Source organism: Colletotrichum costaricense, assembly GCF_030867565.1.
Source record: "Colletotrichum costaricense strain IMI 309622 chromosome Unknown Scaffold_5.1, whole genome shotgun sequence".
NCBI lineage: Eukaryota > Fungi > Ascomycota > Sordariomycetes > Glomerellales > Glomerellaceae > Colletotrichum > Colletotrichum costaricense.
This window is the reverse complement of record NW_026848234.1, coordinates 3,088,483-3,103,123: the sequence shown is the minus strand read 5'-3', so window position 1 is coordinate 3,103,123 and position 14,641 is coordinate 3,088,483. Positions and strand designations below refer to the sequence as shown.

General features: G+C 53.3%; 6 protein-coding genes across 6 annotated transcripts; 3 read left to right on the top strand and 3 right to left on the bottom strand.

The window, feature by feature from the left end:
- Positions 1-50: 50 nt before the first annotated feature.
- CCOS01_06182 (acyltransferase) lies at positions 51-1,668 on the bottom strand (the record flags this gene model as incomplete). Its single annotated transcript, XM_060454352.1, has 2 exons — positions 51-817; positions 870-1,668. The coding sequence occupies 2 exons, from the start codon at positions 1,666-1,668 to the stop codon at positions 51-53; spliced, it is 1,566 nt and encodes a 521-aa protein (XP_060316124.1).
- Positions 1,669-7,027: 5,359 nt separating this feature from the next.
- On the bottom strand, positions 7,028-8,246 carry CCOS01_06181 (delta-aminolevulinic acid dehydratase; the record flags this gene model as incomplete). The annotated part of the gene is made up of 2 exons (XM_060454351.1): positions 7,028-7,936; positions 8,004-8,246. 2 exons carry the CDS (start codon positions 8,244-8,246, stop codon positions 7,028-7,030), a joined length of 1,152 nt encoding a protein of 383 aa, XP_060316123.1.
- A 653-nt stretch (positions 8,247-8,899) lies between these two features.
- On the top strand, positions 8,900-9,310 carry CCOS01_06180 (uncharacterized protein; the record flags this gene model as incomplete). Its single annotated transcript, XM_060454350.1, has 1 exon — positions 8,900-9,310. One exon carries the CDS (start codon positions 8,900-8,902, stop codon positions 9,308-9,310), a length of 411 nt encoding a protein of 136 aa, XP_060316122.1.
- A 1,483-nt stretch (positions 9,311-10,793) lies between these two features.
- Positions 10,794-12,824, top strand: CCOS01_06179 (uncharacterized protein; the record flags this gene model as incomplete). The annotated part of the gene is made up of 2 exons (XM_060454349.1): positions 10,794-10,884; positions 10,936-12,824. The coding sequence occupies 2 exons, from the start codon at positions 10,794-10,796 to the stop codon at positions 12,822-12,824; spliced, it is 1,980 nt and encodes a 659-aa protein (XP_060316121.1).
- Positions 12,825-12,883: 59 nt separating this feature from the next.
- Positions 12,884-13,349, top strand: CCOS01_06178 (uncharacterized protein; the record flags this gene model as incomplete). The annotated part of the gene is made up of 2 exons (XM_060454348.1): positions 12,884-13,179; positions 13,226-13,349. The coding sequence occupies 2 exons, from the start codon at positions 12,884-12,886 to the stop codon at positions 13,347-13,349; spliced, it is 420 nt and encodes a 139-aa protein (XP_060316120.1).
- A 563-nt stretch (positions 13,350-13,912) lies between these two features.
- On the bottom strand, positions 13,913-14,260 carry CCOS01_06177 (uncharacterized protein; the record flags this gene model as incomplete). Its single annotated transcript, XM_060454347.1, has 1 exon — positions 13,913-14,260. The coding sequence occupies one exon, from the start codon at positions 14,258-14,260 to the stop codon at positions 13,913-13,915; it is 348 nt and encodes a 115-aa protein (XP_060316119.1).
- Positions 14,261-14,641: the final 381 nt, after the last annotated feature.

Here is a 14,641-nt window from a genome sequence, read left to right as displayed (position 1 = left end):
TCGAGACGCAATATCGGCCGTGACGCGCAAGCATTTGCCCCCAATCTGCTCTATTCCTGCTTCACGAGACACTTTGTCTCAAACCACTTTGCAAATCGCACTGTCGGGATATCAAACAAGCGCCAGAAAACATCGGCGGCCCAAATGACCGCAGGAATGCAGCCGAAAGATCCCAGAACGAATCCGGCATTGTACCACCAGCCCTCGAGGCCGGTGATGGCGTACGCACGTCTCTCAATCATGTAGCCAACGGTGTGCATGACTGGTCCGTGCATGAGGTAAAGTGCGTAGCTGATCTTGCCGAGATACTGGATGGGAGCGAGGTTGAAGAAGCTCTTCCATCTAGGAGAGTGGCCGACGCAAAGAACGAAAATGACAGCTCCGATAGACTGCCAGAATCTGTATCCTTCCTCCGTCCACCACTTGGGAATGAACGTGCAGAGCCAAACCCAACCAGGAGTGATCTCGTAGTTGATGTCAGGCTGGCACATGAAGTAGATGGCAAGAATGCTGAGCATTGCCCAGAAGAAGCCCTTAAGTCGGCTCCCTTGGGGAGCGGCGGTGCTATTTGAAGGAAGGACCGAGGGCTGCGGCACAGGCGTGTTGTTGCCCATGATCTGATCGTATTCCGCCAGCATCATGCCAAAGTAGAACAGCAGCAGCTCCCAACGGTTGTTTCGGTACGTGAAAGCGATGATTCCCGAGAGGAAGAGGAGGCGGAGTCCGGACCGTACGCGAGCCAAGCCGATCAGGGTGATGAACAGGTACATGGAACAGCGGAACTCCACCGGAATTGTCCACAGGTGCACATCATATGCTAAGAATAGTATTAGCAAACCTCAACACACAAATCCTCCAAAACCACTTACATGTGCTGCCACCAAAGCGCTCCCAGCCAAACACGTGGACAAAGTTGAACATGCTCCAGACCCAGTCGTAAAACTGCTCCGAGAAGGTGTCCAGCGGCTTTGGGTGAGGCTCCATAACGTTCTTGTGGAAAGCCCGATCAATGGCAAAGTCTCTAGTCCATTCGTATACTCCAAACTGAAGCAGGAGCATGATGCAAAAGGTCGAGATGGCAGTCGGCATGTACAATCTGATGAATCGACGGAATATCAAAGACGTCGTCGTCACGGAGAATTCCTCCATGTTTCCGGCCCTAGCAAGCTTGATCGGCTTCATGGAAAGAGCGTAGCCGGAAATGACAAAGAACAGGCAGACCGCTGGCGGACCTTGGTAAAAGAGTCGGAAGAAGGGCATCTTGAGAATGTGGTAGTTCTTTTCTGATGAGCCCCAGCCTTCGGCAATGATGAAGGCTTGGTAAAAGTAGTGGCAGAAGAAGACGAAAAGCGCTGCTAAGCCTCTCATGCCGTCGAGATGTGATGTCGGAAACAGCTTGTCGGTTCGGCCTCGTTCTCTGGTGAATCGGCTCTGGATGAAGCTGGGTAGCAGGAAGATGAGGCCGCGGATGACGGTAACCCTCCATGGTATGGCCCGCGTGTAGCCAACTACACCCCGGGCGACGGTCGACCATCGTGGTATCGCAAAACGGACTTCGAGGTCGGCCCTACCGCTCTCGCTCTCGACGTCGGACAACGTCTTCTCGTCTAGGAGTCCCATACCCTCCTCGTGTGAAAGGGACACTTTTGAAGCAGCGTATCCGTTCATTGTCCTGCAATGCAACCGGCGAGCGGGTGGATTTTGGTGTTGGTTGGGTGGGTATAAGGGAGGCTCTCGTGGCCGGAAGGCAGGCAGGTAGGAGGTACAGTATCAAGCAAGCACGGCTTGAACAGGACAGGGCCAGAAGGAATCAAGTAGGAGAGGAAGGGGAAGGTGGAAGAGGGGATGAGGCGGTTTTGATCCGGAAGGCCCTTGTTATTCAGACGATCTGGATCTGCAGAAGAGAGGGGCGAAAGGAGAGTGACGGTCGGCAAGGGCAGGTAAATGTAATTGGGAGCAGACACAGAACAGACAGGGCCTGTGAGAAAGGATGTTTCCCGAGGAGGAGGTACCGCCGCTGGCTCAGGCTGGCTGGGAAGCGTGGGTGTTGCTGGGTGCTGCTGGATGCGGCTGGGCGTGTGTCTTGTCTCGTCTCGTCAACGAGCCCGTGACCTTGACCTTGACCTTGTTGATGGGACCTGGGCTTAAGCAGGATCTTTGGGGGGGAAGGGGATCTAAGACCTGGGATACCTCCGCGACGTAGCAAAGGCGTGGGCCCTTGAGAAGAGGGAATGTGGAGAATGGGTACAGGCACAACAGAGGGAAAGAAAGAGATTGGTAACCGTGAAAGAATGAGAGTAAACAGGTCAAAACGGAAAAGAAAAGGGTCCGGCTGGGCTGAGGTGAGAACGACACGTTGGAAAGCTCAGCGCATAAACGATTCGAGGTTCCCGGTCTGGCAATAAGAGGAGCAGGACGGGTTGGTATCCGTAGGATGTGCCAATGTGGGGTTGATGCCAGGCGGCTGTGACCTCAGAAGTTGAGAAAGAGGTGACTTTCGAGGCGAGCAGAGTTGGGAGAGAGCGTCGGTGGTGTGGGTAGATGGGGGCCTGTTTCAGGGTTGTGCAAGAGTGGGAAAAGGTTCAAGTGTGGTAGCTATGACGGGTTTGGGAAGGGATGCACCATGAGAAAAGACCAGGAAGGTGCAGAGTGCAGTGTGCAGAGTACAAAGGTATCCGTAAATAGGTAGAGAAGGTGCATTCAAAAGCCTCGTGTTATCTTTGTTCCTGTTCGGTCTTCCATGTGTTTCTTGTTGTCCGTAACGGAAGGTTACGTTTATCTTGTGTTTGTGTGTTTGGTGTTTTCGCCTCGGACGGCAAGAGAGACAAAAGAAAAGGTGGAAGGTGGGATACACCCAAGAAACTCTTTCCTTTCTTGATGTTGAGTTTAGAGGGCCCTTGGGACCATCGAGGAAGGGACGAGGGAATGGAAAGGAAGGCACCTGCCCACTTTCAGTCTGTTCGTTCCTGTCTTGTCTTGTCTGACACGGGAAAGGCAAGAATGACGGGACTAATAAACTGTAATTTTGGTTTGATGGATGGGAAGGGAAGGCAACACCAAGTCACAAGTCAACACCACCGCCGCGGGCAAGAAAGGGAAAAAAGTCAGAGGCTCGTGGGTTCGAACCAAACGAAGGATGTGGAAAGGACCCAGCCGAGGCGCAGATGTCAAGCAAGTCAGGAGCGCCGCTGACTGTGCACCAACAACCTCAGACTTTTTCTGCTTCTCTGATGATCGGATTTCCTCTCGACGCGGTGCGTGGTGTGTGTGAGTGTGGTAGGTGACCAGACTCGAATGATGAGCACGGTCGCCGAACGATCCAATGAGCTACATGCAAAAGAAGGGATGAAACGATGGAAGTAAGCCGCTCGCGACAACGTACGAAGAATGACCGAGGCGAAGTTGGCTGATAGAGAGAACAGAGTACCGAGTATGAGTACCGAGTATGTGTGTCTAAACTAAGGTACCCAACGATGAGACGGAGAGTAAAATTGAGAAGGGGGTGGGAGGGAATTCGGGAAGAAACAAAATAGCCTCTATTCCAATCCAATTCAGATTGTTAATTCGACGAGGCTAGAAACGGCAGGTACAACGTTCTTCTTTGCAACGGGTACCTAGGTTTGGGAGCATTTGGTAGCGTTGCCTTCCCATGTGCCAGTCTGCAGATAGATAGATGGCTTGGAAACTTGCAAGTAAAGTTATCGCTTTCAAGAAACATTGGGTCCAGTCGCGGAGACTGGGGCAACTTGGGGCGGGAGATGGAAACGGGGCCGCGTGGTTTCACACTTATATGAAATATCGAAGCACGTCCAAAGAAAGTGGGATAGACTCCAAGAGATGGGCGGGCGGCCGGTAGACCAAAATAAGCAAGGACTGCTCACAAGAATAAAGGGGAAACAAAACGATAAACGATGAGCCTACGAGCCCCGGGAATATCATTTGAATGAAGCGAGACGAAGCAAGACAATGCTGGGAATGCAGCATCGGCAGATCTAATCTGTTTGTTGACTTTGCAATGCGCACTTACTTCAGCTGGCCATTTACTAGGGATGCATACACAAAAACCTGCCTAGCAATCTGAGTGAGAACAACCAAAGTAAAAATAAAATCACGAAAAAAAAACTAAAAAAAAAAAAACTACGAGGATCCAAGACACAGTCGGTATCTGTCCAACGAAGAACAACCCGGTGGATTGATTCTGGAATGGTGCGTAACATGACTGGATATTGCACACTCGTCGCAGTGTCTGAGATACGCAAGCCACGCAGGGTACGTAAAGGGCCTACGGAGTCAATCAATCAATATTGGATCCAGTCCTCCTCTCAAAGTTCGCAATGTCGTCGGCTCTTCTCCAATGGATCCAAACCAACCTTGGAATGATCCAATAGAAGCCTCCAGTCCCCCGATTCCCCTTTCATGGAGACATGGAGAGAGGGATGGGATATCCTCTTTTTTCCTCCAACAAGTGGAACCCCCAGTCCGCCGTGGTGCGCCGCCCATCATCTCCCGCCCCTCCTTCCTCCCTCCCTTCCTGAGTCTTTCCGCCGGGCGCATCACACCTAGACACCTTTCTGCAGAATATTCTCAACGGGGTGGAACGAATGACGGTTCAACGGCTCGTCTGGGCATGACGCCGAACCGACCGGACCGGGGGAGGGGGGCCAAGGTCCAAGGAGAGGAGGATGAGCATTGGCAAGGGTCTCAGGATCCATGGGGAAAAAGGGGATCACTGGGACTCAAAACCTCGAGGGCGGCTCAGAAGGGGAAGATCATAAGATGGAAACGTTCGTAGGGTTACTCTCTGTTCCCGCCGAGAGAATGCCATGGCCGCCCATCAAGCCAAAAGACGGCATCTCAGGACCGATATCAGGTCTCGGCGCATGACTTATCAGGAATCAGAAGCTTCCCGGTACCACTTTTTCGCAAAGAGCTGTCGTAAGCGGACTGGAGTACACAGTATGCCGGTACAGATTTTTTGGCTAGGGAATATCGAGGAATGCCACATATTGGTCAAAAGAGGGCGATTCGATGGGCTCCAACAAATGGAGGTGGTCCAGTTTTTCGGTACTTTGTGCGTCCGTCGGGGTAACTGGCTATGGACACTATGGATGGATGGCGGTGGTCTCAAGGTGTTGCAAACTTGCAGTAATTTCAAGGTTGAGATCGGCGCTTGGATCCACGCTACCGCGCTCGGGAAACCGGGGGCACAAGGCTCGAGTGTTCGAGACGCTGCGACGGTCCAGGTGCGGCGCGGACGGCATGGCACGGCATGCACACTTGCAGGTCTGGAAGTTGGAGTCGCGGGCCAGGTACCGCACTTCGCCAATTCGCCTAGCCAAGGTATCAGTGTGGCACGGTCATGTAGGTACCCGTCTCTTCCAATGAATCTCCAGCTTCCCAACTTCCAACCTCGGCGCGCCTCATGTCGTTGGACTAGCACACTAGACGAGACTTGATGGGAACGTAGGAGAGAGGCAGTGGCGCGCCCAGCGCGTGCAGGCTACAGTACCTACCTTACCTAAGGTATGCATCTCCTCAAGATTCCAGTGGGAATGCAAGTACTCTTGGTGTTCTCCTCCCCCGGTCAGGGGTACAGCTTGTTTCCCGGCAGTCAACCCCTTGGCTTTGTTCCAGATTGGCAATCCGTCACGCAGAATGCATGGCAGGCACCGCACCGCCCGTCCGTCCTGCCGTGCCTGCCACACTTGCCACAGGTACTGCCATGTGCTGCTGTTGGGAGTTTGCCTCAACCGCTATCTGCGGATTTGCGTACTGAACTACTGATACAGACGGAAATAATTTGACATGTATGATGTCTGGGGCAAGTGCTCCGTCTCCCATATCCGATCCATACCAACAGTCATTTGCCAATTCATTTCCCATCCAGTCGCGTAGACGGTTAGGATACCCAATCCGATCAGTCCTCTTCCTTTAGGAGTTTAGGCTCAGTGAGTTGACTCAACTCCGGTTCCTCGGCCTCCTCTATCAGCAATGTGCCAGTCAGCCACACCTACAGAAGACCGCACAGCATTATTCCAGCATACCCATACCCGTAACAGCGAGCCGCCGGGTTTCGCAACCGAGAAGGGGAGAAACCCCAGGCCTCTGTTTTAGGATCCCGTCTCTCTCTCTCTTTCTCTCGGCTCCCCTTAGCCTCTAGGTAGTACTGCGTAGCATGTCCCCAATTAAAATCAAGAACAGACTGACGATCAGCATCCGAAAGCCGAGTCAGACCACCATCCACCAAGTCAACTTTCGGCTCACTGGCTTTCAATAGACAATTACCCCCAGTGCCCCCCAAGAAACCCAGGGGGCCAAGGGAACAGGCGTCCCTGGATCGACGTTGCTCTCGGCTGTGAGACTTCTTCTGATTCTCAAATCCACTGTCCAGACTAGCACGATCCAGTAACCAGTCCCGTCCCCCGGAACAAAAGACTTCTGTGCGGCGCGCCTTGCTGACTGACTACGCTTAATTCTGCTCCGTAGCCCGAATACCTCGCTAAGGCTCGCTCTCGTGAGTCTCAGCTCGTCTCGTCTCGTTTCCTCATGTGATGTAATGAATAGTAGTACACATCAACGTAGCATTGCAGACGCGGGACGCGAGATCTAAAATTGTACAAACAGAAGAGTTAATCCGTGTTTCTTGAACCATGTCGATACTTAGTAATAATACATCTTGCGTGTGGTGTTTTTTTGAGTTTGGAATACAGAGAACCACCCGCCTGACACAAACACGTCGAGTCTGTAGTTAGCCGCAGCCCGAACGTCGTCTCGTCGCATCGTCCCGTTATACCCGCCGTCTCATTAGCTTTTTAGGTATCCTCTACGTCTGACACTGAACCATAAAGGGAGTGTGTCTTGTACAAATATGCGAAACCAACGCCTGCCGGAACCCGTTACATCCCAGCCTATACCACCGAATCCATCATGCCGCTTTCTCCTACGTCATGATAACAATAGCAAAAAACAGTCACATACGCCCAGAACACCTTGCCTTTATATCATCAAGCCATACCGTCCGTCATTTTTAAGTGGAGAGCCAGTCGAGGAACTCGGGGGTGAAGTAGCTGATGACAATGGTCGCACCAGCTCTCAGGATACCTTCAGTCGACTCGAAAGCCATCGCCTTCAAGTCGAAAACGCCAGACTTGGCCGCCGCATGGATCATGGCGAATTCGCCACTGACCTGGTACGCGGCGACAGGCATGTCCTTGCCGAGCTCCTTTGCGTCGCTGATAATGTCGAGATACTGGCTGGCGGGCTTAACCATGATGATGTCGGCACCCTCGCCAATATCACGGACAATTGCGCGGCGGGCCAAGCCACGGCCGCCCGGAGGCAGCTGGTAGCACTTACGATCGCCGAATGACGGGGCAGAGCCTGCGGCGTCACGGAACGGACCGTACAAGCAACCCGAGAACTTGGCCGAGTATGACATAAGCACCGTCTTGTGAGCGATGCCCTCCTCGATCAACTTCAGCTTGATGGCACGGATCCGGCCGTCGTTCATGTCTGAGGGAGCAACGCAGTGTGCGCCAGCGACCGCGTAAGCAATGGCAACGTCGGAAATGCGGTCAACGGACAGCTGATTGTTCAAGCTGCCGTCGTCACGCAGGATACCGCAGTGGCCGTGGGAAGTGTACTCGCACAGGCAGACATCGGCGCAGATGAAGAGCTGAGGGAAACGCTGGCGTATAGCGCGAATGCTTCTGATAACGGGTCCCTCTGGGTCGTCGGCGGCGGTACCAAGAGCGTCCTTGGTCCCCGGGCGCACGGGCACGCCGAAGAGCATCACGGAGCGCAGACCCTTGCGCACAAGCACCTCCAGCCAGGCCATTGTTTTGTTGATGCCTCGGCGGTATTGGCCGGGCAAAGAGGGAATCAGGATCTCCTCGTCGTCTTGGTCGGAAATGAAGAGGGGGTAGATGAGCATTGACTGAAGAGGGTTCAAATCAGCAATGGTTCACGGATAACTGGATTATGCCTTGAGTCGCAGAACTCACCTTGGTCAACTGTCTCTCGGCTTGCCACGAGCGGGCAAGAGGGTGGAAGTAGCCGCCGTGCAGCTGGCTGGAAATGTCACCGGAGATGCTGACGCTTGTCGCCGCTGTGCTAGCATAAGACATGGCACGGGAAACTTGCGACCGGCCATCATCAATGGTAGAGACTGATTGAGGACCTCGGGGTCGGCGCGGGACGCCGGACTCCCTCATGGTAAGATCCTGAACAAGGCTGGAGAAAGACATGTTGGGTTACGGCGTCGTCGGATTGTATTGCAGCTACGAGTATTGAATGAGAGGTTGAGTCGATGTGAGGAAGTGGCGAACAGTTGTTGAAGTGCGAACAAGCAAAGGGGTCGCGGGAGTCGCAATAGGAGATTCGGGGTGGTTGAGGACTTTTCTTTCGCCCGACGGGTGTCGTCAGGAGTTCAATTCGGCGAGAGGGATTAACGACGACGAGAACGACGTTATTTTGGAAAGGGATGACTCGGAAGGTTTGGGGCTGAAGATGGGAGAAGTACGACGGTTGAGGTGGCACAGGAGGGAAGTCAAAAGGGTTCACTGCGCCAGAAAGTTGACGGGATTTGAAACGGACCAGCTTTCCCTTCCCGCTTTGGCAGGCACGGCTGGGACTCGGCAGGAGACGGAGTTGAGCGTGGAACCTTCCTGCCAAGCCGTCCTGGAAATGAACCAATGAGATTGCGCATTGGAGCTGCTGACAGACCAATCACGGTCCAATCTTTTCCAATTGGCCCTCTCCGGTGGCGGCGTCTCCGCTTCAAACGGGACCCTCTTCTCGCATTTTCCGATGTCCGCGTGCGTTCCAACGGCGAAACCGAGTATGTCGTGCCCGTAAGCCGGTCAGCAACTTTCTCCTGCATCCATGAGGGCTGACTAAGATGATCGGGATGGTCAGAAACCTCGGCTGGCGAAGTATTTGCCTTCCATGTTTGTTTGCTTGCAGCGATCTGTATCCGTACCTACTGTTATTCCGAACCGCTGTCTCCTTTCCGAGACATGCTCTGTTAGAAAATTCCCTCCCCTGGCCCGCTGCCCATGTAACGGCAAAAGGCGAAGGGCTGGGCACAAACCTCTTCTCGAGGGATCCAGATCCCAACACCGAGATGCTCCGAGCATCTCCGCAGCTGGCTGCGGCTGGCTGCAGGCCCGCTTCTCCTCCGGTGCCCCTCCTATGCTTCCGTCCCCGTAGTTCGCCCCATCTAGAACGTTCACCGGTCAAAACGGCTGCCCGCAGGCCCCGTCGCCGGCCACGGTGCACTCCGGTGATGGTCGGACGAAGCTGGTTTTAATGTTCATCTTTGGACTTTCTCTTTGCCTGCCAAATGTGATTGTTTCGGATGATTGTTTTACTCATGAACCGCCTTACAAAACTTTCCTATCGAATTTCTACGGGTTAATGGGATAGGCAATATAGCACATGCTTTATGGTTATCCCCTTTCTGTCAGAGTATGTTGAGCCAGCACTTACGAAGTCCAAACCCGATGTTTATTGTCTCTTTGCCAGAATGTGAACAATTCTCCAAGAAGCACATCAATGTCCCAGTGAAGTTGTGCTCCATCTGCCCAAGCCATGTTACGCCCCATCGTCTTACGGTTCTGCTTCATCCCATGGCTACGCTCTTCCTGATGCGAAGCGCCATCTCCGTGTCTCCAAACAGAGTTACCGATACCCAAATATGTGTGTGATTTCGGGCCGAGAATGCTAGATAATGACTCTGCGCAGTCCCGGTTTCCTGCTTTTCTTCAGCGCAATAATCAGCCATGGCGTTCTCATGTCTTGAGGTAAGTCTCCGCCACAGCCACGATCTATGATGTTTACCAACATGACATACAATCGAGATCTCCCAAAGGTATCTTTGAGATTGCTTCGAGGCTATTCGAGTCTCTTTGCTGTTTCCCTGGACGACATGCTGCAACCCCTTTCGAATGAGGACTTTGTTGGGCCTCACCCCTCAACCCAAGACTGAAAGATGGCAACTGCGGATGGTGCAAGTCAGAGGCTTTCAGGGGCACTCAGGTTCACACCCAGACAAAGCCACTGAGCCTATCTTCCGTGAGCTCTTTCAAATTGCGGCTTGGACTCGCCCTCCATGCCGCAGACCGACTTATCGTCACCTGAGGTTTCCAGTGCAAGTCACTGGGCACCCGGGGACCACGCTCGAGTCTCCGCTCTTATCCCCCTGTGGAACAAATCAAACGCCGAACGAAACATAGGGCTTATCTCGGAGGCTCGAAACAGGAAGCCACGACAGTGGCCTTGGTGTTGAGAGGAGGAACGTCCGAACCTTCCCAAGAAAAAATCTGTTCAGTTGGAAGGGCGGTTTCGGTTCGCTCGCCTCTTTTTTTCCTTTTCTGCACCTCACCATCGTGTCCCCCACGTTCGCTTTCCACGATTCCCCAAATTCCTCGAAGCAATCGCAACAATCAACTTGGTCGCCTGTTGCTGGCTTTGGCAACAGTAGATTTCAGGAAAAGAACCTCAATCCCGTTGCAAGGTATGTCAGATCCAGACGAGGCTCTGCCCAGAGGCCGTTCTCTGATTGCTATCAGTGCCATCTGAAGCGCTTCGAATTCGTCAACTTTGGTTCGTCAGCATTGAGCACTTGAGAAGAAATCTTTCAGGTTGGCTAATCACTCACTGCCCAGCTTCGCAGCATCGAGAACCTCTGCAGCATTCGCTTCATTGTTTTTGTCGTTGATTAGCTCTCTTCCCCTAGGACGTTCGACGTCCTATCCACTCCTTTCTCCCAATCGAAAGACGCCTCATGTACGATGAAGAAAAAATCCATGAGCACCCTCGCCAATCTGGCGCCGCGTCGTCGTGGTAAGGGCAACAAGAAGGAAGAGAGAAAGGAGACTCAAAGTAAGTGACAGTTCTCTCGTCTCGTTCGGTACCAGCTGACACTTGGAACAGCTCCCGTCATTCCTTCGCTGCCTGAGAATCGAAGCGGTCCCGCCCATCCCTTCAGTTACCCTGATCCAGGCGGCAACACTGATCAAAATGTCGACCGCTTGGCCAACGACTTGCTGGAGAGTACCATCTATCATCATCCCAACGGTTTGCGCAGTCATCCATCTGTTCTTCTTTGTGGAACTGAGCCGATGGCCATCGCACCTATGATCTCTCCTGATGTGCAACCCAAAGCGCCCTCGACGTACCGGATTGTTAATCTTCCATCGGAGGACTTTTCCGTTCATTGCCAGTCTGACACCCAAGTTGCGGGGACCGACGAGGTTGCTCCGGCTATCCCTGCAAAGTCCTCGCGACGTCAATGTGGCAAGCAAGAGAAGAGCGTCCATGGCTTCGCCGACCCCGAGAATCGTCCTGCGATGCTCAACTTCCCGCACTCCAAGACCACGATGCTTGACCCCGGCAACAGACATCCTCCTTGCCTGCCTCCCTCTACAACGGTTCCACTCTCATACGGCGGATGCAATGACGGGGAGGATTTCTCACGGACTGCTGTCGCCGAGGCTCTTGCCGCCCGGGCCGCCGCCGAACAGGCTGCTCGCATCCAGGCAATCGGCGGCCAGGCTTCCGTCGGAAAGGATCTCGACACCGAGGATGTTCCCGTTCAGATTCTTGGTCCAGAGAACGGTCCTAGATCAGGCTTGATCGACCCCGAATTTGTCGATATCAAGACCGGGGCAATGCTGGCTGCAACTCGAACCCTGAAGCCCCCTGGTTCGGAGAAACCCAAACTTCCTCCATCAAAGACTTCTTTGCTTCGTCGTCACAAGGCTGTCTCCAAGGTTCGCCACGTGTTCGAATCCATCCTGCCTAAGCCTGCAACGCCAGAATCGAAGATCAGGGGCAAGATCTCAGCGCCCATTGGTTTGACCACGTGCGATCTGCCCAACCCTGCGGCGTACTATCACCTCGAGGAAGTCGAACTCGAAGAGACATCTATCGTCAGCTCAATCGAGCTTCGTCTCAATGAAGGCAACAACCTGCATAGCCACAAGGTTCAGAGCATCGTCGGAGATCGCATCGTTCGTAAGGCCGTGGCTGATGATGAAAGCTCGGTTGGCGGCAGCGATTCACCAGAAGATCCCTTCTCGGGAGAGTTTGAAGTCGCAAATCGTCCCCCCACTCCTTTTGAGCATCGCCTCAAGAGTAGCCTTGACTCCACTGGTATCCCTCCGGTTCCTTCTTTGAACCCTTTCGATACTGAGAAGGACTTCGATGCCGACCTTGAAGGAATCTTGTCTGAGAAGCCCGTCTGTGCTTCAACCCCGCGTCGACCCGACCGGAAGGCAGCCTCCGGAGAGAGCCCCTCTAAGCGGTATGCAAAGGCTGACGACCGCCATCTTGCGTCCATCAACGACACTGAGGGAGGCCCTAGTGCTCCCAGCCCGACTCCAAAAAAGTTGAGGCTGTCGGGCGGCTGGAGACTCTTCCGCGATCAGCCTGAGCCCAGCACCAAAAAACACCCATCGCCCAGCAAGCAGGATCTTGAAGTCCTCGAAGATCGACTCCGCGACATGGTCATCGAGAAAATGGAGCAGGAGCCTGAACAGCGGCCAGAATTGGAGGCCAAGTGGGAAGGCGTCCTCGCACCGGCTGCTCTGGGCCCCAAGGATGCGAATGCTGCGTTGATGTTGAGTGAGGGCAAGCAGCCTGTCGCAAAGCCTACTGTCGTTATCGGAGAGGCTAGCGCTGTCTCGCTGCGTCGATACAATCGCGAAGAGTTCACCCGTATCACGACGGCTGGTTCCCGGATCCCTCGTCCTTCTCCTCGGTACACCCCCTACACTCGACCTTCGAACTTCGATGCGCTGGATATTGACGAGTTGCAGTAGGATGTGACCGTCTATGCTCCGAGACGTCGTCGTTTCTAGGGCTCGGTCGCGAAATTTTGATGCGTCTGAAAAAATTGGATCATCTTTGGCGGTACCACTCTATTCTATCGGTTCTTTGCCTGCGGTGGTTCTGGGCAGTTCGACCAAGGACCATCAACGGAAAAGCTCTGGTATCGTTGCTGCCTTCTACAAGCTTCCACAGCTGGCTTCAACAATTTGGAGACAGCCCGCCCGCGTTCTTTTCTGGAATTTGGAAGCGCCAATTCGGCAAACCTGTTGAGTATTTCCGTGGCCAAACATTGAGATGGTACAATCAAGTCACCTGCATTCTTCGATTGGCCCGCCCCAAATTTGTGTAAGTTGTTGCCGTCTCCTAAAATTCATCAGCTAATGTGTCGCAGGAGAATACATCCAATTTCGACTTGGACTGCTTTTCGGATCCGGCTGCACTTTTTCTCCTTTTTCATGAGACTCGAAGAAATCATCAGGTCTCCAGTACTCACAAGCACCATTGGGCAACCTTAATACAAGTCCTACTGCCTTCTTACTAGGCCTAGGCAACCGGTTGCTGTGCGAATTTGAGTGTCAACAATTCGTGGACCGCTTTTCCTACGCGACAGGACAACAGAACAACTCTTCTCTTTCAGACTGTGCCACTTTGTGACCCTACCCGACCCTGGGAGAATCTGCATAAACTGAACCCCAGTAAACCGCAATCAGATTCCCCCATTTGCCGAATTGCATACAAAATGCCACCATGGAGGACGGATGTCACAGTGGGAGGATGATGAATGGTGTGATTGGACGCTAAGGGGGGGAAGCTCAGATAGGTAGTCACAATTCAAATCGTTTCAAGATAACTAGGAAACGTGTCACAGTCTTCTCAATATCAATTGTGCAAGGTAATTTACTTTACTTTGTTTATTTCATATCGTAACACAGACATGGTATCTATAAACCAAATCGCTCTCAACAGTACTAATACAGTAGGTATCCAAAATCCATCATAATCAATACACATAAGAGACTCGCTTGTTGGTATCTATCGATTGATAGGGGGTATTTTTCATATGCTACTGCGCACACACTTAGTAGCGGTGGGCGCGGTGCGAGCCACGACCGTCAGTGCCGTGCATGCGGCGGGTGCCAGCGGCCTTTTGACCGGGGCGACGGGTCAAGGTGCCCTTGAGCTTGAGCATGGCACCGGAGATCTTGTCGCCCATGGAGGGCTTGCGGCGCTGGTGGTGGACGGGGGCCGTGTGGGCGACGGGGCCGCGGCGGCGGGAGAAGAGGCCGCCGCCGGAACCGCGCTTGGTGGTCCTGGTGGTCTTGGTAGTGGTGTGGTGGTGGGTTGTGTGGGCGGGCGCGCGGCGGCGGGAGAAGATGCTGCGGCGGGGGGCGGTGGTGGTTGTGTGGCGGGTGGATCTGAGAGGCATGATTGCGGTTTTTGGGAGTGAAGAGTTTGTTTTTTTAAGTGGTTTTGGTTGTTTGGGTAATGGTGTAAGACTTGAAGTCTTTGGTTGTTTGTTTGATTGAGATCGGGTGGGTTGTTTGGTAGCTTGATGCTGATGATGAGAAGAGGGAAAGTAGATGTAAGTGGGTTTGGAGGGTGGTTTATATGTTTCCTTGGTGGTTCTATTCAGGGTCGCGGTTTTGGAGGGTGACCAGCTACGCAGCATGTCTGTTCCAAGTCAGATGGCGTATGTTGGTAAGGTTGTGTGATTTGGGCATGTCATCATCGCGGGGTGGGAGGTTCGTGAACAGAACAGGGGTGGTTGGGTCTCGCGGGATCAGGGACCCTGTGAGAGGGGATGATG